At 37.5% G+C, this 27,872-nt stretch overlaps 1 protein-coding gene across 3 annotated transcripts in view; it reads right to left on the reverse strand.

The window, feature by feature from the left end:
• SLC9A9 (solute carrier family 9 member A9) overlaps positions 1 to 27,872 on the reverse strand; it is a 538,349-nt gene that overhangs the window by 483,373 nt on the left and 27,104 nt on the right. For all 3 annotated transcript variants that reach the window (XM_038571125.1, XM_038571123.1, XM_038571124.1), the window contains exons 3-4: positions 8,455 to 8,532; positions 6,826 to 6,902 (exon numbers count right to left, since the gene is read on the reverse strand). In XM_038571125.1, coding sequence (XP_038427053.1) covers positions 6,826 to 6,902; positions 8,455 to 8,532 — 155 coding nt within the window. The remainder of the gene's footprint in view (positions 1 to 6,825; positions 6,903 to 8,454; positions 8,533 to 27,872) is intronic.

The following is a 27,872-nucleotide window of genomic DNA, read 5'->3' on the forward strand; positions in this document are numbered from 1 at the left end:
TCTAAGAAACAGAGTTATAAGGCATATCAATATGAACAAAGTATATAAGAATATATTTATAAATTTAAAAATTATACATTCCTAGATATATACTTATATTTATACAAGCTAAAAGGTAATAAAATGTAATCCTGAAGAAGAGTATCCTTTTTGCCTTATCTTATGGGATACAAAGACTTATAATGAAACTATAGCAATTAAGATAGTGAGACAGTAGTGCAGAAATGGATTACAGACCAAATACAGAACCAGAAAAAATTAAGGGTCTAGAGAAAGAAACCACAGTACATAGTACGGGAGGCATAGTAGGTCCTGGGGAATGGCAGGACTAGACAATAAATGATGTTAGAATAATTGGTTACCCATCTGAAAAAGAAAAATTGGTTTTCTATTTCATATCATATGTAAAAACATCAGTTCCAGAAAACGAACTTACTGTAAAAGGCAAAACTTCAAAAACACTTCAGAAGAAAATACGATTCTAACTCTAGGGTGGGAAGGGATTTATTAAGCAAAACATAAAAATGCTACCCATAAAAGAAAAAATTTATAAATTTCACTACATTAAATTTCAGAACTTCTGTTTAATAAAGGACATCATGAACAAAGTAAAAGCACAAGACCAAAGTAGGAGAAAATACTTGCAACATATATAGCTGAATATGGGTTGACACATAAAAAAATATGGCAAATCAATGAAATATGAAACATATAAAAAGTGTGGCAAATTAATGAAAATATGATAAAACAATTTAGCAGGAAAATGGAGAAAAGAATCTGAGCAAGTATCATATGAAAATATAATCAAGTTCATTAAGAATCAAGGAACTACAAATAAAGACCACAATACAATAATTTCATTTCACACCTATTAGATTGCCAAAAAACTAAGAGGAAAAACTGATACAACTGCTTTGGAAAATGATCTGGCATTACATTGTAAAAATAAATGTTCATTTGTAGATCCTACCACCTGGCATTTCCACCCTTAGGTATATACATGGGATGGCCACAGATTCTGGGAACACAGACAAATACATAATAACTGGTTTATTGTTACTATATTATAATACATGATAAAATAATAGTATGCATATTTCCAGACTTTATGACTCCCCTGAATGCAGCCTAGAGACTTCCTCAGTTCTAATTAAATATGGCAATATGTAAAATCCTTCCTGTCCCAACTACTTCTGCTCAGGCGCTTAAAAACATACTAGTTCTTTGTGTTTGTGGATAGCAATTTCCTAGAAAATCTGAATTAACAGTGAAATCTGTGCAGACCCTCTCCCATGAAAAATTCATGGGGAATTTAAAGGGGCTCACTGACTCCTTAAAGTCCTTCTGTATCATCTCAGATCCATGTTTTCTGGGTTAAGAGAGTTCCTAACTCTCTTGAATCATTCTCTTTCCAGGGCTAGAATTTAAGGAACTGAGGTATGCCTTAGCCTCCATCTAGGAACCATACCTGTTCAGGTTTTGACTCTAGACTAGAAAATGTGTTCCTTCTTCCAGGTTTAGGAATCAGCATTTTGAGAATACTAACACTCAACACACTTTATCCTAGTTAAGAATAGAATAGCAGTAATTTCACAACCAGCACCAAGGGTACTTAGGCCTAAAGGTCCCCAGGTCAGCAGGCATGATGATACCAGAAGGCAAAGCAAGAGCTTCCATGAGGCCCCTTCACTCATATGCCTGATGGACAGATGGGCAGTGTGAGGCTTAGTTTCTGTGGTGTGCATTTAAACACCCCAGTGGGAAAATCAATACTCCAGAGGAAGATAAATAATATAAACAACCTCACATTTATGAATCCAGGTTACCCAGAGACCAGCAATTCTAACCAAGTAAAATGAATTCATATCATCCCTCTAACTACCTCCATTAGGAAAAGACAGGTACCATTTCTACTTTGCAATTTTATTGCTCATTCTTAACTATTCAGATTTTTTATAATTGTCAGCCACCATGATAAGTGTAAGAATGTGAAATTATTGAAGATATGGTCTGTCTGACGGATATAGTTACCAATAGTAAAACACTATAGAAATGTAAAGTATCATATTAGGAAAAGAAGCAGGATAAGGAGATTCTAAGATTATGTGTTTTGAAGTGAGACTGGATCTGCCATTTACTACCATTCACTTATCGTGCAATCCTGGGCAAATCTCAGCCTCAACATCCTTCCATGTCAAGTAAGGTTAATGATAGTACCTATCTCACAGAGGCATTGTGATAATAAAATGAGACAATGTCTGTAAAAAGCATAGGTCAGTGTCTGGCACATGAGATGAAATTTAAAAAGTAAGCTATTCTTAAAATTAACACCTCATTCTTCATCATTTAGATCCATATTCCTTTCTCCAAGTATTTTTGAAATTATGGAATTTAACTCCTCACTAACAGAAAAATTAAAACAATGTAATTTTCATTACTCTTAAAGAAGCATTTCATTGAAAATAGTAAGTTCTAAAGACAAAATGTATGTGCTGACAGGAAGCATTAGGTAGGTTGTCCTTGTGATGATACATCTGTGTCATACACAAGGGTAGAGACATAGGGCCAAAGATAAAGGAATAGTCTCCAAACGTGGAGGAGATGAATAGAGAAATATTTTAAATATATGGGTTTTATTTAAAAACAGAGATGTATCTAAGATTTTTCTTAAATGGTAAGATGGGAGGTGGTTAAATTCTTGAAGAACATAAACAAATTAAAATTAAACTTTTTCTAAAAAAAAAATAAATAAAATTAAACTTTTTCTAAAGTTTCTTTGATTTTATTGCCAGAAGTCGTATTGTTGAACTTTCTCATGAAATATAAAAGATGGTCTACATCTAATTTCTGAAATTATGTGAGGTTAATAAAACTTAACTATGAATTTCCTTCATTCAAACAGACCCAATGACCTCAATTCCTATAAAGCATCTGAGTCCAGATCTAAAACCAACCTGTAGTTTGATTCAATCCAGTCTTTACCTACAAAAGACCACGGCCCACTAGCTCAGTTTTCATTCATGCCCCCAAATCACTCTTCATAGCCTTCACATTCTCATAAATTCCTGATGCCAGGCTTCACTGCTCTCTGTCAGCTGATTCTCCAGCATTTTAGTTTCTACACTCTCTTACGCTGCTTACGAAACCTACCTTCCAGCTTTGAATCTGATGCAATGTTCCCGCACCCACCAGGACTAATGTACCTGAAGGCATAGAAAATCCAACTACCTCATCCCTCTCCACTCAGTGACTCCCCAGAATCTACCTCCTCTGTGACATTTTTCTCAGTTCAATCTAGGGCTGCCCTGAATCTCTGCTTCTGCCCATTTCATGCAAGTATGAGTATACCTGCATAAACCCAGGCATTCCTTTTACCTCTTAAAAATGTGAATTCCTTTTGAATGGGATTCCCAAATGAAAATCTTTCATATCTGTGAGAACTCCTATGGGGCTAGTGAAGAAACATGTGGTATGTTAGTGAATATTGACTGATGTATTCAATTTTATTTTTTAGTTTAATGTTTTACATTTTATTTTTTCAGTAATGATAATAAATAGAAGTAAAGCACATTTTGGGCATTAAGAATTTGACTCTGGAGCCAAACTATTTAGTTATTAATGTCAGCTCTGTTACTTACACTGTGTTCTCTCTAAACCTCAGATGTCTCAACTGTTAAATGAGGGTAATAATAGTATCTACTTAATAGGGTGATCTTGGGGATCCCTGGGTGGCTCAGGGGTTTAGCTCCTGCCTTCCACCCAGGGCATGATCCTGGAGTCCTGGAATCAAGTCCCACATCGGGCTCCCTGCATGGAGCCTGCTTCTCCCTCTGCCTGTGTCTCTGTCTGTCTCTCATGAATAAATAAATAAATCTTTTTTTTTTAAATAGGGTTATCTTGAGGATTAAATTAAATAATCCATGTACTTTAAAAAAGGGCATGCTACATATGTATCAAGCACTCAATGAATGTTTGCTGTGTTGTTCTTACAACTATTAATTTACTAGGAAAGTATAACCAGTTATTTTCTAAGGCTTGAGTGTGTGTTTGAACAACTCCTACAATGAGAATCACTAACTTGCCAAAGTGTCAGTTTGGCCTGAATTCAAGTTTGTGCCTTTCCTTCAGAAGTTCTGAAATTGTATCTGGAGAACAATAGCATAAAAATAAATTCTTGTTTCTCATCACACAGCACCCAAAACAACTGCAGTTGCCAATACTTTCTTTACTTCTGCCCATAGGATGAATGTGAAATCACAAATCACAGCTCCTAGGGTTTGAATCCAGCAGATACTCCAATTCCTGTCCCATTTAACCTCTTTGTGTTAGACACTGTCTACCCTCCCTTTCTCTCTTCCACTGACTTCCAGACACATGTCCTGCCTATTTTCTTCCTATATCTTGGGCCCATTACTTCATAGTCCTTTGTGGTTATCTCTTCCCGTTCTTCAGATAATGCTGTTGCCCAGGTAACTTCCTTCTCACTCCATAAACTTGCCTCGGATTACTCCATTATCTCTCAGGATTTCAACATGTTGATGACTCCACGTCCATCTTTACTGCCACTGTCTGAGGCCAGGCCCTTACAGTTTTCAACCTGGCTTATGGAAATTACCTCTTAAATTGTCCCCTGGCTGCCATCTTTTCCCCACTTTAAAATTTCTCCTTCACACAACTGCCAGAATGACTTTTCTTAAGTATAAATCTGACCTTGTCACCCTCAAACTAAAGTTCTTTAATGGTTTCTTTTACCTTGCTGAATAAGACCTTAAAATCTTCAAACTACCTATCCCTTCTGCACTTTAATGACCCACATTAGGAAGGTGTCCTACAAGTTTTTGTTGTTCAGATTATGCCAGTTCGAACAAAGCAAAGGGTTGTAAAAGTTTTCCCAGGGCTATACTTTTATTCAAATCACTTTCCATCAAAAATCATTGATTGCAGCCTTAAAATCAGAAGAGGTTATCAGCTCCAGTAAATGAATTTTACCAAATCTCCTGAACTGAATGTTTTTAGAAAAGTCAGTTACACACACACACACACACACACACACACACACACACACTACATTGTTGCTCCTTTTAAAAAATAGATTATAGAATTCTCATGATGGTGAAAGCATATTGCATAAAATAATATACTCAAGTATACTTACAATCAGTTAGACAAAGGAAATAGGGTAATAATGAAAACTGACTATTCCATAATTTAACAGCATTGTCCACAAGTTTAGAAAATTTAGATCCATTATACATTTCAGATCCCATTATAGAACTGCTAATCATCAATCTTTGCTACAAACTGATGCACATTGTTGAGAGTCCAGACATTTCAGAGCCTTCTGTCAATGTATATGAACAATGTAGAGGGATGAACAGGAATTCCAAAAGAAAGAGGGGATGATGGTAAGACCTGCTGAATCAGGAGCCAAAGTCTGAATTCTGTCCTGACCATGGCCATATATATATATATATATATATATATATATATATATATATATTCACACACATATTTCTTAAGACAACTGATTAAATTTTCAAGATGTTACCTTCTTTATCTTCAGAACAAGGGGCTTTAATACATGAATCTCTAAGGCTCTTGCCACTTTTGAAATTTGAATATTTAGTTATGGCATACCCACAGAATAGAACAGCTCTCCTCTAAACATTCTTTGAGAAGGATAAAATCCATGTTTGCCTCTCAGCCATAGTTTAAAGACCTCTTAGGTGTTCAGACTTAATCTATATTCCTGCAAGCCTCTACCGTCAGGTACTAAAATCTTTAGCTATCTCACTGCCCTAACTATGCTGGACATTTTCATGTAATGTAGCCTGAGTCATTCTAGGCTTGAATCAATAAAAATTTAACAGAGAATTCAACATAACCTGCCCCCCGCCCACTCCCCTGTCCAAGTAATGATACCTCCTTAGTTTTCTAGTGATATACATGGAATACTTCATAAGGGAAGAACTGAATAAGTGAGGAACATGTGTTTTTAGCTTCAGCTTCTTACATTAGGGCTATAACAGCTGTATGCAGTAAAATGCAAGGGTAGAGTTGGCTGTATCAGACAATTTAAGACATCCACACCATCAGAGTCATAGCAGCTAAACATATATTCTTCAGTGGAGATTTAACGTATTAGATAGGATTATAAGAGAATTGGATTGGCGTCATGATTTTGCATCATATTTTGCTTTGTGGTGAGCTGCAAGCCAGAGTCTGTATGGTTAGACTTGGGGGCTTAGCAACATAACAAATAAAATATAGTGAGAAAGAAACAAGGCTGCATTCTATAGTGTATTAACTGAAAAGCCATCCCAGCATTAAGCAGCTCTGCTGATATTTATAAATGTCTGTCTCAGGCTGTCTCTTATAAACTTCCACTTATAAAGCAAACCCTTGACATATAGCTACTATTATACTCCTGCAAATAAATACAGGTAGGGTCCTGCAAAGAAGATGAAAAAAGAATGCAGTGTGCTTACCTGCATTATTCAAGAAAAAAAAAAAAAAAAAAAGAAGGTGGGGAATGCAATGTGCTTCACATAACTCAAACCAAATTATCCACATTCCCTAAGTCAGAGGTCCAAAACTCACAGAGCAAAGCCAGCAATCTAATTCCAGTTTGCTTTGATTTGAAGGCTTATGTTTGTCAGAAGACACATAAGCTTTGGAATTGAGTCAGAAAAATGTGTAAAGATGTGATATACAGAAAAAGGTAGACGATTCACCCTGGCAGTGTGAGTCCAGGAAGAGTGAGATTCCTCCCACAGATCACTGGCCCCCCAGCCACCTGGAACAGGAGTTCCGGATGTCACTTACCCTATGACGATGCAGGAGATGGCAGTTCCCAAGAAGGCATATGTTAAAATAGATCCTAAGTTTTGAAAAAAGTGTCTCTGGGGAGAAAAGAATATTTCATATAGCACATCCATGTATTTTCTTAGTTTAACAGGAAATTTTTTAAAATGCACACACCATGGACCCTCCCTTCCCACTCTGTTTAGGCAAGCTTCGGCTTTGGAGTCTTAGTTCCTGGTCTTACTGTACAAATAAGGCTGAACTGGTTTATACTGCAAAGGACAGAGGGTTCTCAAAGAAATGGGGGAACAAATACATCCAGAAAACAACAGGGTAGAGATGAGAGAATGACCGCCAAAACTGGCTGGGCCTGAGGGAGAGGGTAAAGAGTCAGGGCAGCATCCATGCAGGACTCTGGAATGATTAACGGAAGACAAAGTTTTTAAAAAAATTTTGTTGTCAGTGGAACCCCTTGGGCATTTTAAAAATACGGTTCTAAAAGATTTTAGTTGCCTTTGAATTACTGGATCTCTGACTTATATTTCTTCTGAATGTAATGAAACAAAATCTTATCACCTCCGACAATTTATTTTAATGAATCGCACAGAATGATGCCCAGTATTAAGGCTGTAGGGATAAGGAAGGATGACCTGAGTAAACGCAGCCTTCTAAGTCTCCTGCAATGCTGGCTTTGGAAAGCTCCCTTCCAGCTCTTTAAGTGGGAGCCCAGCAGTTGAAACTGACAGCAGCAAGAGGGAGCCTGGAGTACGTGAGAAAATCAGGTCTGTGCTGAACAAGCTGCCTGGCTGCTGGAGCCGCCAGGCCAAGGGGATGGGAGTCCCCCAGTCTCGGAGGCAGGGTGTGGGCAGCAGGAAAGCGGTGGCACTACCTCTGCCTCTCAAAATTCATACAGGCCAGAGCCTCAGTCTGTGGTACAGGGGGTGCTAGCACTTAAAACTATTCAGGGAATTACTAATCTCTGAAATGTGCACAGTCGGGTGGTACCTAAGTAATGGGAGGCTAGAGCACAGAAGCCACAAAACTGCTTTCTCTCTATGAGCATCAACAGCTAAGTATCAGCAAAGGCCTCTTGAGGTTTCACTCTGATTGAAAAACCCAGTATCTATCTCAATTAACAGCTAACTCTTTGGTTACAATCATCTAGAATAATATTGTCCAATAGAAATATAATGTAAGCCATGGACGTTGTTTAAGATTTTTCTAGTAGCCCCATTAAAGTAAGTTTTAAAAAGTGAGATGAATTTTGATAATATATATCTTCTTTAACCCAATATATCCAAAACATTATCATTTCTGCATGAAATCAATATCACATAATGTAGCTATTTTACATTCTTTTTAAATACTTAGTCTATGAAATCCAGTGCATATTTTGCACTTACAGCATGTCTTCATTCAAATTAGCCACATTTCAAGGGCTTAATAGTTACATGTGACCAATGGCCAGTATATTGGGCAGAGCAGATTTAGAAGAATTCTAAGCATGTCGAATTTGAATCTTTAGCACATAATCTAATATAATGATATCTTTATGAAACAAATAAACCCATAAAATAGTTGTTTTTTCATTAGCACTGGTACAATTCTCTACTTATGGATAAAAGAAAAAAACAATCACTGTGTATTTACCTTCTTCAGGCTGTATCCTGCATGAAATATAATTGGTGGCAGTAAAACATTGAAGAAGATTTCTGGATCAAATGTCATCTGCCAGAAAAAATAAAAGAGCAGTTAGGAAGATGCCCCTTTGGGTCACTAAAAAATGTGATTTAAAAATACAGTTATAGTCATCTCTGCTAAGTTTCTATGAGGCATATTAGCATGCTGTTAAATTACACAGGTGAAAGTAAGAAAAAATGCAAGCTTAGAAATTCATAAATGCAATACAACTGCGAAGTAATACATTCAATGTAAAGCCTATAGTCCATTCCATGGCTAATAACTCAATAAAAACCCTCTGGGCAAAGAAAACTCTTTGCCTTTATTTTGGTTAGTTGTTCATTCTTCACATTTTAAATGTTTTCTTTTTTTTCTGGTCCAAGAAATTTTCTGGTAGTGCTCAAACATTTTAGCTTCTGACAAGAATATATTTAAACTTTTCCCAAATAAAACATTTTTAAAAATTTGGTCTTAGTTTTCCTTACTTTATCCAATTCCCGAGTTTAAAACATTTTCCAGACTCTGTGGAAAAAGATATTTGATTTATTTATTCATGAGAGACATACAGAAAGAATGGCAGAGACATAGGGAGAGGGAGAAGCAAGCTCCCTGTGGGGAGCCTGATGCAATATTCAATCCCAGGACACCGGGATCACTCCCTGAACTGAAGGCAGATGCTCAACCACTGAGCCACCCAGGCATCTCTCTCTTTTTTTAAAGATATTATTTACGGAAAAATCTATTTGAAAATGAAAATGGATTTTTCTGATATTTGTTTATTGGCTTTTATTTAAATGTTAAATTTGGGCAAAAAAAATAATTACTTGTGAAATACAATGAAATGAAATATGAAGACTCTTGAATCCAATATCCACTATTTGCTAGGAAGTCCGAAAATTAAACTCTTTTAATATTTAAATCTCACTTAGACTCATCCTCTTCTTTCTCTACCCCACTCCACAAACACAGACACAATGGTATTCATTATTCACCACTAGGGCCTTTTTACCATTACAGTGTTCATAAAATCTTTCAGATGTATGGGTTTCACAACTATAGTATCTAATTTTCTCTCCCTTTTTTGCCTTAATTCTAACTCATCTCTAAAGCTGGATTTCAGAAGCTACTCTTTTCTGAAATCCACTTTGATTTCCCAGTCACTTCTGTGCTCTTTCAGCACTTTGTATCTTCCTTCTCTGTTTCCGTAACAGCCCCTCAACTCTACTCATGTAATATTTGAGAAGGGGTAGGTGCAGGAAGTAGGAGTCACCTAACTCAGCCAGGTCCCTTCTCAGAACCTTAGTCATCCATTGATGCTACACGGCTTGTATCAATGAGCATTCAGGTGGATCAACTATGGCCCATCCATAGCTCTCTGTGCCTTAGTTTCTTCATCTTTGGAATGAATATAATAATGTGATATCTATTTCTAAGGTGGTTATAAAAATTAAACCAATTAATATTTGTAAAGCCCTTGCTGCATTGCCTAATATTTAGTAAGCACTTTTAAGTACTTATTACTAAAGAAAATAAAATATTTTGCAAGTTATGCTATTTGAAGAAATTGCCTTGTTGTTAGGAATTCTTGAAGGCTATGGCTGTGTAAAATTTGGGCCAAGATATTTATGTTTCCTTCTAAGTTTGCTCTTTTTTCTAAGATTACCTGATATACTATTATTGATCTATTTTTATGAGGTCTCTTTGAAAGTATATCAATTGCATATTTGAAAGTTTTTAGCAAAGAGATATATTTCTGAGTGCTGCAGGAATGAAGCAATGCAGCTGTGATCATCTGGAAGAAAAAAAAAAACACAGTGGCACCAACATTTTGGACAGAAAATCCCTTGCCTCAGCAGTTTTTCTGCAAAAATCAGGTTAATCACTCAACCAGAACATTTCAATAATCAGAATGCCCCATTCCCTGCATGCAGGTTAACTAATGTGCTATTGAATTATATTTTCTGGAGCAGCCAGATGAAACTGGCAGGCTGAGAATGGCATGCAGCATACGAGGATTTATTTGTATATACAAAACAGATTTGTGTTCCTTTCAGACTTGCTATAAGCTTAGGAACTGCTAAATCAGAGTTCTGGGAGTAACTCCAAACCCAGACAATTTCTCAGAAATGGCTGGATCTGCTGCTGTACCAATCTCCAGATGGCGATTCCACATGTCATTTTCCTCAGATTTTGTGTTCAAATCATGGCCTTGGAGGTGAGACTGTTTTTAAGGCCCAAACAATTAAAATTTCTCAATATAGTATGAGGGAGAAAAATCTAAAACAAGTGAAAGCAAAAAGCTAAAATTATTTCAGCTAAGACATCAGTCCATTAAGATACAGAGTGTAAACACCATCCCTGTCCAATAAAACTTCCTGTAATGGTGGAAATATACTCTAATTGTACTATCCAATATGGTAGCCACTAGCCACATGAGCTAGTAATTGAATTGCAGGCTAGTGCAACTGAAGGACTGAATTTTTTATTTTCACATCTCCCGAGTGGTAGCTGGCAAATGCATTTATGCCCATTTTCCAGAGACAGGAGAAGAAATGAATGGCTCAGGGCTAATCAATGTGACAGGCAGATCACTGAGAATTGAGTGTATTTTCATAGGCAAACTAAATGTGTAGTTTCTGAGGAACCAGGAGGCTAACCTAACTATTTAGAATAAGATCTAGGAGTGTTTAAGAGGAGTTGGGACTCAGAAGTGGGTTTTATTATTTTGGTAATTCCTGAGTCTGTTGGAAAAGTAGAAGTAGTTAACACAATAATGTGTTCAATCATCTTTTTTTCATTAAAAATATAACAAGTCTTTTCTCAGCTACAAAGTACTTAAAGATATAGGATAGATTTACTAAATCCATTAAGGCTATAGTCCGAGAAAGGAAAGACGATATGCAAGCACAGTAAAAGGCATGGGGCTAGGCTGTAATTCAGAGTTCTTTAAGGCAGAAACACCATTCTGGGCTTGCCAACCCTGGGAGGTTTGATGTTTAAGCAGCATATGAACTGGGTTTTGAAGGATAGATAGAAGCCTATCCATGGGGCACCACCATACAGAACAGGATCCCTTGTCTGTCCTGGGGGCAGTAGGCCAATTCACCAAGCCACAGAGGAAACTGGTAGCTTCCTGGAGTTTCAGTTATACTCTATAGCAAGTGATTTGAAACATTTTAAATATTAAAATAAATGCATAGTAAAAAAAAATCTCAAAAAGTCTGTATGTGCTTTTACTATAAATAGGAGACTTCAAAGAAAACTTGGCTAGCTCAGGGCAGGCAGCTTTGAGACATACCTAGAGACAGCTCAAGAGTATGCATTTCCTTTCCTCTGCCCTAAGTTATGCTTTTGAGAGGAGGTGCCAGACACACTTGGGAAATAGAAATAGACAGTGTAGGGCTCCTGAGAGATAGGAGAGGAGTTTAATGCAGATGGATATTACCTAGACTATGAGCTCTCTCTGATCCTGTGGAGATAGATTTAAACTACATTCATTCAAACATGGAGAAAAGTAAAACTATTTTATAGAGGTAGAATTAAACAATAAAATGGCCAGTGGGAGTATAAATTTGTATAACCTCTTAATGGTGTAATATGGCAATAGATATCCAAATGTTAAATGTCTATACCATTCAATTCAACAATATTCCATCTGAGAATTTATCCTGCAGATATGCTTGTATATGTATGGAGTAGCATAAGAACAAGAGCATTCGCTGCAGATAAAAGCATGAAAAAAAATCTTGGAGATGATTAAAGAAGATCTTGGGGATGAACTGGTTAAATTATGGCATAATTCATAAAAGTGAATACAATACAACTTTTAGAAAGGCTGAGGAAACTATGCATTGAAATGGTTGCTCTCTATAATTTGTTGTCAAGTCAAAAGAGCAAGGTATAATAAGATCAGCATGTCTGGTGCATATAACAAAGATTGCTATATGCTCACCATACCTCACTTCATTTTTGTCCTTGTCAGACACCTAGACTTAATATCCTTGTAGTCATATGGGGTCAAAGACAGAGATCTATCTATCCAATTAAATGTGGACCAAAGTAATATGAATTATTTCCAAGCCTGATCCCTAAAAATCCCCTAAATCTTTCATGCTCTATTCCTTTCTTTGTGAGCTCATATAGAGCATCTGGCAGAGGGCTCAAATCCCCAGGGACTTCAGAGCCAGTAGGTTAAAGTCAGTTGGGATGATTAACAGCTACTGAAGACTGTAGTACTCCCCTCACTGGCCCAAAGTCCACAATGGATTGGGACATGAGCAAGAAATAAACCATTATCATGTTAAATCATTGAGATTTGAGGGGTAGTTTGTTAAGGCATTTTGCTAATTCCAAGATTGGTGCAAGGAAAGGGGATGTAGAATATTTACACACACACACATACACACACACACACACACACACACACACACATAAACCATTGGTTGCCTCCTGTGAGGCTAGGAAAGAGAAACTGGTGGCAGAAAAGAAAGGTGGAAATTGGAAGAAGGATTTTCTGTATGCTTAGTGAGCAGGTGATTATCTGTGTCCTGGCTTTGTATCTATAAATAAAGAGATGACCACTGCTTAGAGCAGTGCATCCAGCATTTCCCCATCATGACACAGAAAATGATTATATTGGGTCAGTGGGGAGAAAATTAGGGTTCTGATGAGACTACTCAGGACTGAAAGGATCAGACTTGGGGCTCTGACCATCCTCAGCCCAAGGATGAGGGGATTGATATGTTGTGGCACACATATAACCCATCATGCACCAGCTGAGGAGTGCTGTGCAGGATTTAACACTCCTGGCCCTGGTCCCACCTTTCATTCACTCATCCCCAGGAAACCAGGAAACAGAGTGACTACTGTGGTCACTGAGTTGGAAAAAAGGAATTGAGTGTGTGCAGCTCAGTGCTATCCTCTTTCCACATTGGAATCAGCCTGCTTGCTGAGAGTAGCCACTCAGCCTGGCTCCCCCTAGCCCTAAGTTTTGTAAGAGCAAAGCTCAGCAGGAAGGCCCATACACTCCAGATGAGTCTGTAGCTAGGTATGTAAGTCTTTCTAGTTCTAGAGAAATATGAGCAAGCCAGTTCAAAACCAGTCCTCACTGTTTCAACTAATTTTTGATCTTCGTCTCTCTCACTTTTGTACCTATGTCTCAATTAGCTACGAAAGAGATACAACTAGTAGAGAAACGAGAGGATCTTGAATGACCTCTCCAAGATTCTCACTTACCATTTTGTATCTTTTGAACACTGAGCTATGTGAATGTATTACCCAATCAAAAAATAAAATGTGTTTTTTTTTTAAGAAGATGTCTTGGGCAGATTAATTTGGAGGGGCCTCAAGATTGGCCTGAATAAAGTGAAACCATTGTCAAGCTCCAGTTACCAAAATGAGTCAAGGTAATGACCATGTGAATTCAGGTGGCTGTGACAGAATGGAAAGGAAGAAGCAAACCCAAGAGATAACCATACATTCAACAAGTGTTTACTTACAATAAGCCACACATGTGGAAAGGAGAATGAGCAGGGCTTGCAGGTAAAATAGAGCAGCAAAGGAAGCCATGGTTTTGCCACCTGGATCAATTACTGAGAGAACGTGATTGGGGAGGAGCAGCTGATGTGGCCGAGATTAAGAGAGGTCAGAGAAGCTGAGGGCTAAATTGACACCTCTGCTTATGGAGTCCAAGGTGACTGTGAGACACTCGAAAATTTGTGGCTGAAGAAAGGTTAAGGCCACGGAGAAAGGATCCAGAATCATCAGCATAGAGGAAATGATTTGACAAGTGTAGATGGGATCTCTGAAAGAGTGAGCACCATAGAAAAGAGAAGAGGACCAAGGACCAAATCCTGGAATTGGAAAGAAAGGCACTACCAGGGAGGGAGACAAAGACAATGAAGAAATATTCAGAGAATGGGAGAGAATGAAGCTCAGGGCCACATAAAGCCAGGAAGAAGTGTAGCGTAAGAAGGAGGTGCTACTCCCTAACATAGGGCTTCCAGATTTAGCCAATAAAAATACAGGATGCCCAGTTAAATTGGAACTTCAGATAAATAATTATTTTCTAGAATAATTCTTTAGTACCACATCTGGGACATTTCTCAATTATTAATTATTTATCTGAAACTCAGTAAGTAGAGACAGAGGCAAGAATGAAAGACCCCAAAATGAACCTGTGTTTTATACCTGGCTGACTGAGGGAACAGTAGAGGAGCAGCTGACTCCACCTCCCCCATTCTAATGTCCATGGTTACAATAAGGAGTTTGAGAGCTAAGAAGAAATCCTTTAAGTTTCATAATTAGGAAGTGGTTGCTTTCAATTGATTTTCAACCAAGGAAGTGGGTACAGAGAGTTGAGGAAAAAGTGAGTGATGAGAAAGTGGAAGCAGTGTGGTCTTGGTCCCTCATTTGGGAGGTTTGGTGGCAGGGTCCTTTGGGAACCTGATAAATGGCTTGTAGAGGAGATGGAGAAATAGGGAGGAAACAAAGAGACAAAAGCCACAAGATAAGGAGGCAGGAGAGGATCAAAACATAGAATAGTAAGGGCATAAGTTTAGGGAGATAAGTGATATGAGCAGCAAAAGCCAATTCATGGTTGTTGTTTTTTTTTAATGGGGAGAAATCCTACTCTGGACATTCAAATCTGTGGCACAGCCCCATTAGGAAATGGTTATCCACATTAAAAAGCCTTTTCCATTCCTCCGGATGTTTCCTCCAGAGCCCTTGTATGTGACAAGCATCCGTCAAAGAAATACCTCATATAGGCTGATGTTTAAGAAGTCCTTAATATCACCGACACACAGGCTGTCAGAGGGAGAAGCTGCCTTATAGGTCACCCAACCTTGGGGTCTGCAAACTGATCTCTGCCCATGTCTGGGCTGCGTGGAAGGGGTGGGCTGATGGGAAGTGGGAACAAGTGATCTGGCACCTGCCCTGGATCTGCCCTCCCGTTTCTGCCTGAGCAGCTTTGTTTTTATACATTGTGAAGAAGCATTAGATTTTCTTTGAATGAAGAGTTCCTTTACTAAAAAATGTTTAGTTTTAAGTTCCGACCTATTACTGTCCCCCAAGAAAGTTCAAGGAACATGTGGAAGGTCAGTGGGCCACTCAGAGGCAGCACTGAGCTTAAAAAAAATCCTAAACCACAGCTGTTTCTCTTTTATGGTATTTATGTTCTTAATTTTGCCTCAATGTCTTAAATGATGCCTCAAAGTTAAAGTCCTTCCCTCCACCCCTCCCTGGAAGTAACCAATACACTGAAGTTAGAAAGTGTTTTTTTCTTTCCATGACTATGCTCTTGTACTTCACATATATGTGTTTGTGAGCAATAATTGATATTCTTTTTAGTACAGAATATTATATATAATCAGTATATTTAAATTTTTTACAGAAGCTTAATATACATATAAATACTATATTGCATTTGGTGTATTTTAAAAATTTACAGAAATTTAACCATAAATATCCTTTTGCATTCTGTTTCTTACATTCAACAGTATTTTAAAAGATTTATATATATTAGTACATGTGGATTTTGTCCATTCACTCAAACTGTTTAGTATTCTATTGGATAAATATATCATCATTGTTTTTTTTCCTTTCTCTAACAAGGGAATTAGGATAATTAGTTTGTTTCTTATTTTTTGCTATTACTAAAAATAATGCAATGGATACTCTTGTACTTAAGTGCATAAATGTGAAAGATTCTCTACAAGTGTAAAATACCCAGAGGTGGGCTGGATGATAAGGTGTATGAATCTTCAACTTTAATACGTGCTGGCAAATATTTTAAAGTGGTTATACCGATGTAGATTCCTACATGAGAGTATAAAAGTTTTTCCCTGCATTCTATCCAACACTTAGTATTGACAAATTTCTAATTTTTGCTAGTTGGCGAAGTATGAGCTCTTATCACATTATTGTTGTTTTCTTTGTATTTCCCTTTATTAATGAAATGAGCACATTGTCCTTGTTTCCCGATCTTTTGTGATATCTCTTTAGTAAATTTTGGAGCCATATCTTTTATCCAGGATGACTTTTCCTTGCTGATTAGTTCATCATACAATATTGTAACTATTCTGTTTTGGTTATTTATATTTCAGATATATTCTATTATGTCACCTCCTCAAACTTTTCACTTTTGTCTTTTAACTCTATCATTGTGGACTTTTTCACACAGAATTTTTTGTTTTAATTTTAATGTAGTAAAGTTTATTCCATTTTTACCTGTGATTTTCACTTTTGGTAACTTCTTAAAAAAAATCTTTCCAAGGGAATACATGGAAAGGAGAGAAAATGAGTGAAAATATCAGTCAGGGTGACAAAACATGAGAGACACCTAACTCTGGGAAATGAACAAGGAGTAGTGGAAGGGGAGGTGGGCGGGGGTTGGGGTGACTGGGTGATGGCCACTGAGGGGGGCATTTGGTGCGATGAGCACTGGGTGTTATGCTGTATGTTGGCAAATTGAACTGCAATAAAAAAATTAAAAAGAAAATCTTTCCCTGTCCTAATGTCATAAATATATATTCTCAAGTTTAAAAATTGGCTGTTTATAATTGTTTAATTCATCTCAAGTTTATTTGTTGTATGATGTGAAATAGGAATCAAATTCGTTTTCTTCCATATGGAGAGCCAATTTTCCCAGAGATATGCATAAGTATTTGGTAGTTCATCCTTTTTCCACTGATATTAGTTGACTCTTCTGTCCAGTGCTTTTTCTTAGATCCATAAGACATTCATTCTAATAAATATTTGATATCTATTACCCAATAGCCTATTTAATAATTCAAAATAAGAGCAGCTTTATAGACATAGGTATTCGCTGAAGTATTATTTACACTAGTGAAAAGTTAGAAACAACTCAAAACTCAGGCACATTTACATCCATTATCCTGAATTTTTAAAAGCCTGAGGAAAGGGTTAGGTTGTGATAATAAATAAAGCAAGTTACAAAGTTTTAGAGACCATCAGATTTAAGCCACATGGAAAAATATATATGTAAAAAGACTGGATAGAAATTTATTTAATTTATAGTGGTTGCATAATGTTGTAGGATTATTTGAATTCTTATTTAAAGGAAAAAAAACACCTTTCCAGTCCGTCCCAAATGAACATCTTGTAAAGTTATCATTTAGAATTATGAACATTTAAAATAGAATGGAACATTTATAAAGATTAAGGGACAATAAAACATTATAAATAATATGTGAGGGAAAGTTAAGAATTGAGGACCCAGATGTGTTATAATTTGCAATATGATAAGATATCTTAAAAGGTCTGATACAGGGATCCCTGGGTGGCACAGCGGTTTGGCGCCTGCCTTTGGCCCAGGGCGCAATCCTGGAGACCCGGGATCGAATCCCACATCGGGTTCCCGGTGCATGGAGCCTGCTTCTCCCTCTGCCTGTGTCTCTGCCTCTCTCTCTCTCTCTCTCTCACTGTGTGCCTATCATAAATAAAAAAAATTAAAAAAAAAAAAAGGTCTGATACAGAATCAGGCAAGTGAGCAATCAGTGCTCCTTAAATAGTTAGCCCATGGGGCACCTGGGTGGCTCAGTGGTTGAGCATCTACCTTCGGCTCAGGGTATGATCCCAGGGTCCTGGGATCGGGTCCCACGTTGGGCTTCCTGCAAAGCGCCTGCTTCTCCCTCTGCCTATGCCTCTGTCTCTCTCTGTGTGTCTCTCATGAATAAATAAATAAAATCTTTTAAAAAAAAAGTTAACTCATGTCATGTCCAATTTATTGAATTATTTTCATTCTTTTCAAAAATTCCTGGAAGGCTAAAAATACTTCCCCTCAATTAGAATACCTAGTATTATGAATGTTAATGGTTTAAAATGGTGGTGAACCACTGAAATGTAAGCATTTTGCATTGCAGTTTGTAGAAGAACTAAATTACAGAGGAATGGCAAAAGGAGAACTTTTAAAGAAGAGAAAATTTTAATAATCCTAAATTATCATTGAGAAATTATGAGAATATGATACCACAAAACTATGTTCACTTTTGAAGTAAGTAAAATTCCAGAAATTAGAAATACATTATGAACATCATACATGCAAAAATGACAGATATAAATATTGGTATTTTAACACAGGTAGGTAAATGTTTGCAACTCTAGGTAAAATTAGGTGAAGAATTGAGGACAAAACATTTTTATAATTCTAAATATTTAACCCAGTGTAGGGAATTTTGAAAAGAACATTGAAATCTGAGTCAGAAAACCTGGTCCTAAAACCAGTTCTATCACAGATCAATTTTGACCAAGTCACATAAGCTTTCAGAACCTCAGTTGCCTACTCTGAAGCGTGGGGGTAATATCTCTTCACCTGATGGAATAATGGTGAGATTGAAATGAACACCACAGTGACACCTGGGTGGCTCAGCTCATTAAGTGACTGACTCGATTTCAGGTCACGTCACCTTGGAGTCATGGGATTGAGCCCCATGTGTGTGTGTGTGGAGAGGTCTACACTCAGCAGGGAGTCTGCTTGAGATTCTCTCTCTCTCTTTTCCCTTTCTCCTCCCCACTTCCATGCATTCACACTCAAATAAAATAAACATTTTTTTTAAAGAAATGGATATTGCAATAAGAAAAGCCTTTGTAAATAACAAACTACCTTGGAAGAGAGAATACACGGTCATTTTAACTTAGGTGGGGCTGAAGTTCAGAGACCGTCTTCCTCACTTTTAGAATGGTACAGTTACCACTTGTCAATTAATCATAATAATAGTTAATAAAAAAATAACAACTGACATTTCCATGAGGCTGTTACAGTTTGAAAAGATGCCTTCATATATAGTCTCTCATTTTTTTCTTCACAACAACCCTCTGAAATAAGTATTCTGAACACTGCCTTTTAACGGAGGTGAAACCAAGGTTCAGAGCGTTAAGTGACTTCTCCAAAGTCACATACCTTGTAAGTAGCAAGACTTAGACTCAAACTCTACCTTCCAAGTCCATTGCTTTATTAATAACAATGCTAACAAAACTAATAGGTAATATACTTTGGACATTTACTATGAGTCAGGTACTATTCTTTTTTTTCTAATTGAAGTATAATGTCACATATATATATATATGTGTGTCATTAGCTTCAATATTAATATATATATAATGTCACATTAGCTTCAACATAATGATTGGACAACTCTACACATTATGCTACTCTCACAAGTGTAGCTACCTTCTGTCCCCATACACCGCCACTACAGTTTCATCGACTATATTCCCTATGCTGTATCTTTCATTCCCATGACATTCATTTTATAACTGGAAACATATCTCCTACTGTCTTTCACTCATTTTGCCCATCTTCCTACCCACCTCCCTTCTGGCAATCATCAGTTTGCTCATGTATTTATGGATCTGTTTCTGTTTGTTTGTTCATTTGCTTTGTGTTTTAGGTTCCACATAAAAGTGGAATGTGGTAATTGTCTTTTTCTCTCGGACTTATTTCATTTAGCATAATACCCTCTAAGTCCATTCATGTTGCCATGAATGGCAAGACCTCACTCTTTTTTTTATGGCTGAATAATACTGCATTGTCTCTCTAAAGAGAGAGAGAGATTAAATAGGTATCAATAGCTGGCCTCCATATTTTTTTAAGTTTCTGTATTTTATTTGTTTTTAATTTTTTAAAAGATTTTATTTATTTATTCATGAGAGACACAGAGAGAGAGAGAGAGAGTGAGAGAGAGAGAGAGAGAGAGAGAGGCAGAGACACAGGCAGAAGGAGAAGCAGGCTCCGTGCAGGGAGCCCCACACGGGACTCAATCCCAGGACTCCAGGATCAGCCCTGGGCCAAAGGCAGGTGCTAAACTGCTGAGTCACCCAGGGATCCTCCATATTTTTAATTAAAGTCTGTTCCATGGTCACTAAATTGGACAGTTACAGGGGTGCACGGGTGGTTGGTTAAGTGTCCAACTCTTGGTTTTGCATCAGGTCATGATCTCGGGGTCATGGGATCAATCCCCACGTAGGGCTCAGCACGGAGTCTGCTTGAGAATCTCTCTCTCCCTCTCCCTCTGGCCCCTCCCCTGCTCATGCTCTCCCTTTCTTTAAAATAAATAGATAAATAGATAGGGATGTCTTGGTGGCTCAGCAGTTGAGCATCTGCCTTTGGCTCAGGGCATGATCCCGGAGTCCCAGGATCAAGTTCCGCATCAGGCTTCCTGCAGGGAGCCTGCTTCTCCCCCTGCCTATGTCTCTGTCTTTCTCTGTTTGTCTCTCATGAATAAATAAAATCTTTTTTTTTAAAGTTTAAAAAAATAATAAAATAAATAGATAAATAAAATCCTTAAAAAATTGGAGAGTTACAAGTATATTTACTTGTATGACATGATCTCTTCTAAGTTGTATAGTCTATTCTCTGGCATTGAAGTTTACCATTTGTCTTCTCTTCCTTTTAAGCCACCATTTCTTATTTTTCGTTAAATTCACACAGGAAGCCAGGGTAAAGGCAAAGCTAGACCTCAGAGCTTCCTGCTTGCTGCTTGTATTCTACTACTCCACAATATTATACTAGAAGCAATTTAGTCATATTCTCTAGCAGAGCCAGTATTCACACTCAGGCATTTTGTCTACAGGGCCAGTGTAAAAATCATGTAAAGGAATACACTATCTTAAACAGCTCTATCTATCTAAAATTCAGAATAAGATGAGACACAGCAGTTTTTAATCCTACTAACCATAGGAGGTCAGTTCTGCTATGCACTGTCAAAGTGAAAGAATTTTTATAAATATAAACAAGCATAAAAAAGCAACTTGGAAAAATTAACTGGACTATTTTGAACTATTGTTGATGGTCTGTCACCTTTCACTATTTTTGGCAGTATAATCATTACTAAAATGATATCTTATATTTTGCCCACATCTTCTTCACCCATTCTTCCATAGATGAATACTTAGGTTGCTTCCATATCTTGGCTATTATAAATTATACTGCAATAAATAGAGGGATGCATGTAAGGTCCAACTTAGTTCTCCCTTTCAAGGTTCTATACAGATTTTAGAATTATTTGTTCTAGTTCTGTGAAAATGCTATTGGTATTTTATAGGAATTGCATTGAATCTATACATGGCTTTAGGTACTATGAACACTTGTAACAGTATTAATTGGGCCAATCCATGAGCATAGGATGTCTTTCCATTTGTTCGTGTGATCTTTAATTTCTTTCATCAATATTCAATAGTTTTCTGAGTACAGATCTTTCACCTCCTTGGTTAAGTTTATTCCTAGATAACTTATTCTTTTTGGTGCAATTGTAAATGGGATTTTTTTTTCTTAACTTCTCTTTCTGCTACTTCATTTTTAGTATATAGAAATGCAACAGATTTCTGTATATTAATTTTGTAACCTGAAACTTTACTGAATTCATTTATGACTTCTAATAGTTTTTTGGTGGAGTCCTTAGGATTTTCTATGTATAGTATCATTCCATCTGCAAATAGTGACAATTTTATTTCTTCCTTATCTATTTGAATGCCTTTTTAAATTTTTTTTTCTTGTCTGATTGTTGGGGCTAGAACTTCCAGTACTATATTTGATATAAGTGACAAGAGTAGACAACTTCTCTTTTTCCTGATCTTAGAAGAAAAGCTCCCCATTTTCATCATTAAGTATGTTAGCTGTGGCTCTGTCATATACAGCCTGTATTATGTTGAGGTATGTACCCTCTAATCCTACTTCATTGAGAGTTTTTAATCATGAATCAATGTACTTTGTCAAATGCTTTTTCAGTATCTATTGAAATGATCATGTGATTTTTATCCTTCATTTCGTTAATGTGGTGTATCACATTGATTGATTTTAAAATATTAAACCATCTGTGCATCTCCAGGATAAATCCCACTTGATTATGGTGAATAATCTTTTTAATGTATTGTTAAATGCAGTTTGCTAATATTTTGTTGAGGATTTTGCATCTATGTTCATTAGGGATATTGGCCTATAGTTTTCTTTCTTTCCGTTCTCCTTCCTTCCTTCCTTCTTTCCTTCCTTTCTTTCTTTCTTTCTTTCTTTCTTTCTTTCTTTCTTTCTTTCTTTCTTCTTCTTTCCTTCTTCCTTCCTTCCTTCCTTCCTTCCTTCCTTCCTTTCTTTCTTTCTTTCTTTCCTTCTTTTTTCTCTTTTTCCTAGTATCTTTAGCCAGGCACTATTCTAAGTACTTTACATGTACTTTTTCATTTGCAATTCACAATGACCCTACAGAGTAGTTAGGATTATCCCATTTTATAAATAGGGAGACTAAAGCATTTATTATCTCACCCCAAATCATACACTGGTAAGTGGTATTTGAACCAAATAACAAGGCTCCAGGAGCTATCCTCTTAACTACAATATTCCATTTGCCATTCTCCTGGGTTTAGGTTACCAACTCCACTGCTGGATATGTCCTCATTAGCTGCAAATAGATTGACTCTACCTAGGTTTTCCAGATTGTTGCCATGGCACCTAGTCATCAATGGTCAGAGGGTCTCCTACATTTCTGCATAAGATTCTTAACACATAAACTTACCTCTATTATCTTTGTGATTCTTTATGAAGGTAGCCATTCATCTTGCTTTCACCAGAACACTTCCAGATAATGTCCTGGCCTAATTATCCATCGTGCCCTGCCCCCCTTTACTTCACTATCACAAATGATATTGTTTCCTACTCCTGATCCTAGATCTAGATTCCTGGCCTTTTAACAAACTGCATATAATTTGGATTGGCTGCTGGTCCCCTGTGGGCCTGCTCTTCATTGTGTGGGTTACCTATTTCTCTCACTAGCCGTAGCATTGACATGACAGTGGAACACCATTCTAAGCCTAACTTGATATCAGCAAGAGAAGGGAACATAACAAGTGGGTGTGAGAAGGGCATAGTATCCCACCTCAAGTATTCATTTCTCAATACCCAGGTGAGAATTGCAAAAGGAGAGACATACAACACAACTGAAAACTTTTGCAACAAGATGGACTTTTCCCCCCCACTCTGGAATTGATTCCAATCTTGGCCAATCTTTATTTGTAAGCAAAAGAAACGCCTTTTATTCCTCAAAATATACAGGAGCATTACAGTCCCTTAGAGTTTTCCATTTCGCCTTACAATTTTTCTCAGTTTGCATAATCTTTACAGGCCTTAGCTTTGAAGTGTGTGCTCAGCTTCCCCATCACAAGCTTTCACCAGGAAGCAACTGGCCTGGGGAAGCTGGATAGGGAAGGGCTGAGTCAGCAAGGACCACAGATTTGCTTGAAAAGGTGTAGGGGGTAGACAGGTGCTGAAATCAGCAGAAAGTAGATGCCAAACAGCTTGATTTAAAATTAAAATGATGGTGCATTCACCTTAAAAATGGTGCATTAAAAAACAACACTAAACTTTCTCCATCATGCCCACCTCAAATTTCATCGCAAAGAGGAAATCCATGCCCATCAAGGGCAGATGTTTAGGAAGCAGAGTAATATTTACAGCATACCTAATACTAAACATAACTTTTTTTCATTTATTTTGAAAGCAACCCTCTAAAGTAGGTATCACTAGTCTCTGTTTTGTGGATATTATAGATAAACACAAATATGAGAAGTTTACTTGTCCAAGGTCTCAATGCTGGAAGTAGCAGAGATAGGATTCAGCCTGCTTAACTGCAAAACCACAATGGACTGAATATTTGTGTCTCCTCAAAATTCATATATGGAAGTTCAACCCCCAAGATGTTGGTATTAGGAGGTGCAGCCTTTAGGAGGTGATCAGGTCATGAGGGTAGAACCCTTGTGAATGGAATTAATGCTCCTACAAAAGAGATACAAGAGAGTTTTCTGTTTCCACCAAATAAAGGCACAGTGGGAAGACAGCCATCTCTAAACCAAAAAACTTGCCCTCACCAGACACAGAATCTGCTGGTGACTTAATCTTAGACTTCCCAGAATTTAGAACTGTGAGAAAACATGTTTGTTGTTTAAATCACCCAGGCTATGGCATTTTTGTTATAGCTGCTCAAACAGACTAAGACAAAAATCTTATGCATGTCCTTATATCACCTTGAAGGCAGAGTTTAAGCTGATAATATAAAGCTCAAATAGTAGAATTTTAAGACAATCATTTTGTGGGAAATGACTTGTTGGTAAGGTGAAAAATGAGGTGTTTGGATATTTCCAATTCTCCTAAAAATGGGATTATATAGGAATATATTCAGTGGTGTGCTGGTAAACCATACTTGTGAAGGAAAAAAGCCCACAAGCTTTGATTTGACAAATTTTTAAAGATTTTATTTATTTATTCATAAGAGACACACAGAGAGAGGCAGAGACATTGACAGAGGGAGAAGCAGGCTCCCTGCGGGAAGCCGGATGTGGGACCTGATCCCAGGACCCTGGTGTCATGTCCTGAGCCAAAGGCAGACACTCAACCACTGAGCTACCCAGGCATCCCTGATTTGACAATCTCTGTGGTGTAAATAATGCTCCTACCATGGTACATTTCAATCTACTAATGTTTTAACAACTGCTTTACAAAATACCTGGATATTTAATCAGCTCTCAAAAGCCAGGACAAGCCTACTCTAGTACTCCACTCTGTCATTTTACTCTGACCATATGTTAACTTATTATTTGGGTACTGTTGTTAAGCACAAAATCTATATAAGGTTCCCAGCCTACATAAATTATAGAATACCACAATATGCTCCCTCCCCTTCCCTGAAGAAAAATCTTTTTTGGTTTAAGGATTATTTTGAGCTGATTATTTTGAGAAACAGGAGAAGCTCTGAGGACTGAGCGTTTTTCCTTTTGTAAGGAAAATTTACATTAAGGAAATCTCCATTTGTAAGGCTGTCTTCTTCTCAGTACCAAGAAGAAAAGTATAACCCTAAATCATAAGGAACTTATCAATGAAGAAGGCATAGACAAATCTGCATGACAACCTTATTCTTGTTTACACTAATTTTCCTGGTCATCTTCCTAAAACTTGCCTTTCCCATACCCCTCTTTCTTTGGTTTAGCTGAAAATGATACTTAAGCCTAAATTCTAAGCCATCTTTTGACTAAGATTCCTAGTCAAGAACCTACACTGGTAGAAAAAAAGATTTTTTTTTTCCTCAGTATATTGGCTACTGGGATTCTCCTTCAGTGAAGGCCTTGCTGGTCCTGCTGTTAGGAGTGCTACAAATAGCCACCTCACTTAAGGTCAGCCCTTTTTCAGAGTAGTCCACATACAAAGACAGATTGATTTGGTATTTTAGAGGCCAGGCCATCTCAGTCCAACTGGGTATAAGGCTGACGAGCCATTCTAACTCCAGAGCTTCCCAAGGAGTTAGCCAAAATTGTTGGGCTTGTACCACAGCTTAACTTCTCCCTTGGCCCACTCAACCTTCTTTCTTTCATTCATGTCTTGATCTCAAGGACACTTAACCATTCCACTCACTAAACTCCACCTCAGAGTCTACTTCTTTGGAAACCCAATATGCAATAGTCAGAGATAAAGTGAAGAGCACCTAAACTTGCAGGAAATTTCTGCTCCACACATCCCCACCTGAGGCAGAACTCTCTAAATTAGACAGTGTCCAGGTAGTCTTACAATTGGAAATGGATCTCAAAGGAGCAGCTGGGAGACACCTAACTCAACATAGGCTTAAATAGCAACAGGAGACAAGTCATTTAAATGCACAGTTTCCTTATGGTTCCCACCCTTCTTGATGATTTCCACCCCTCCTGTGCTGATGGACGTAGGTCCTAGCTTCAGACTGTATAAGCTACTAATGAGCAGCTTTTTACTGACCTTAGGGAAAAATCAGGAAATACAGTAGGAAGGAACCTTATGTAAGAACTCACTGAAGGCCAGCAATGATAAGTGTACACTCTTGTCACAGTTTAATCTTTTAAAAGGAACAAAGCAAAGGGAGAAAGAATTGAAAGATCCATTTCATCTATTCAGACTAAAAGTCTGATGGGAAATCTCTTTCTCCCTCTCCCCTGTTTGTTTTTCCTGTGCCCAGCCTCTATTGCTCTCTCTCCCTCCATCCCAATTTGATTATTTGGAGATGAGACTTGTAGCAATTCAACCATCTGAGTAGCAAACAACCAACCACAGAGCCCTGGCTCTTCACTGAGAGGAAACCTATAATAGGTACTTGAGTGTAAGATGGTCAGCAACTAAGACAGTGCAGAGTAGCAATGAGAAGTTGCAGCTGGCAAAAAGAGACTGATACTTCATTATATCATCAACTCACTTACCAGCATCCACAAAGCATCATCTACCATGTGCCAGGCATCCCACCTAGAGATGGAAATACAGTATAACCATAGACAGACCTTGTCCCTGCCTTCCTGGAGTTTACAGTCTAGTGGCTATAGTCTATAGTCTAATCAATGTGAACATCACAGATACAAATATTAACTTATAATTCAGCTAAGATACTAGTGGGAGAACCATAGGTAGAGCTATGAAACAAAATAACTGGATACTGGTATATAGCAGCATGGAGTTACTTGGGATGAGAACCAGTGTTTCCACAAAGCTAATCAACCCCTAAGAATATTCTTATCTCAGGCCAAGAGCCCACATATATACTAGCACTGCTGAGACTCAAAATACAGTATTTAAGATTTCAGAAAACAGCATAATTATTAAAGAAAGATATCCAATACAGTTAATATAAAAATAAAATTTTAATAAAATCTTACCTGCTCTATTGGTCTCTAAATTGAGGCAAAGATTGTGCAAAGATCTTTCCTTTCCTTTTCTTTTTTTTTTTTTAAGATTTTATTTATTTATTTATTCATGAGAGACACACAGAGAGAGACAGAGAGAGAGAGAGAGGCAGAGACACAGGCAGAGGGAGAAGCAGGCCCCATGCAGGGAGCCCGACGCAGAACTCGATCCCGGGACTCCAGGATCACACCCCGAACCGAAGACAGGTGCCAAACCGCTGAGCCACCCAGGGATCCCCCTCTTTTTTTTTTTAAAGATTTTATTTATTTATTCATGAGAAACACACAGAGAGAAGAGAGACACAGGCAGAGGGAGAAGCAGGCTCCATGCAGGGAACCTGATGCAAGACTAGATCCTGGGACTCCAGGATCACACCCTGAGCCAAAGGCAGGCGCTAAACCGCTGAGCCACCCAGGGATCCCTTGCAAAGATCTTTTCATATCTCATTTTTATCTTATATTTTTAAAATTCTAATTTGATACTGGTTCATAACATACATAATATATCGGTCTGGTAGTATGTTCACAATATATATATATATATACAATATTAATAGTACTTGCATTTTATTTGTATGTAAATAGGCATGTATTAGATACCTACACTCAAGAGTGTTTTACTGATGGGGTGCATAATCAGAAGTTTGGAAATCAGTGTTTTAAAGTAGTTATCAGTTTGCTGCCACATAATAATA

This window comes from Canis lupus, chromosome 23 (assembly GCF_011100685.1).
Source record: "Canis lupus familiaris isolate Mischka breed German Shepherd chromosome 23, alternate assembly UU_Cfam_GSD_1.0, whole genome shotgun sequence".
In the NCBI taxonomy this organism is placed as follows: Eukaryota; Metazoa; Chordata; class Mammalia; order Carnivora; family Canidae; genus Canis; species Canis lupus.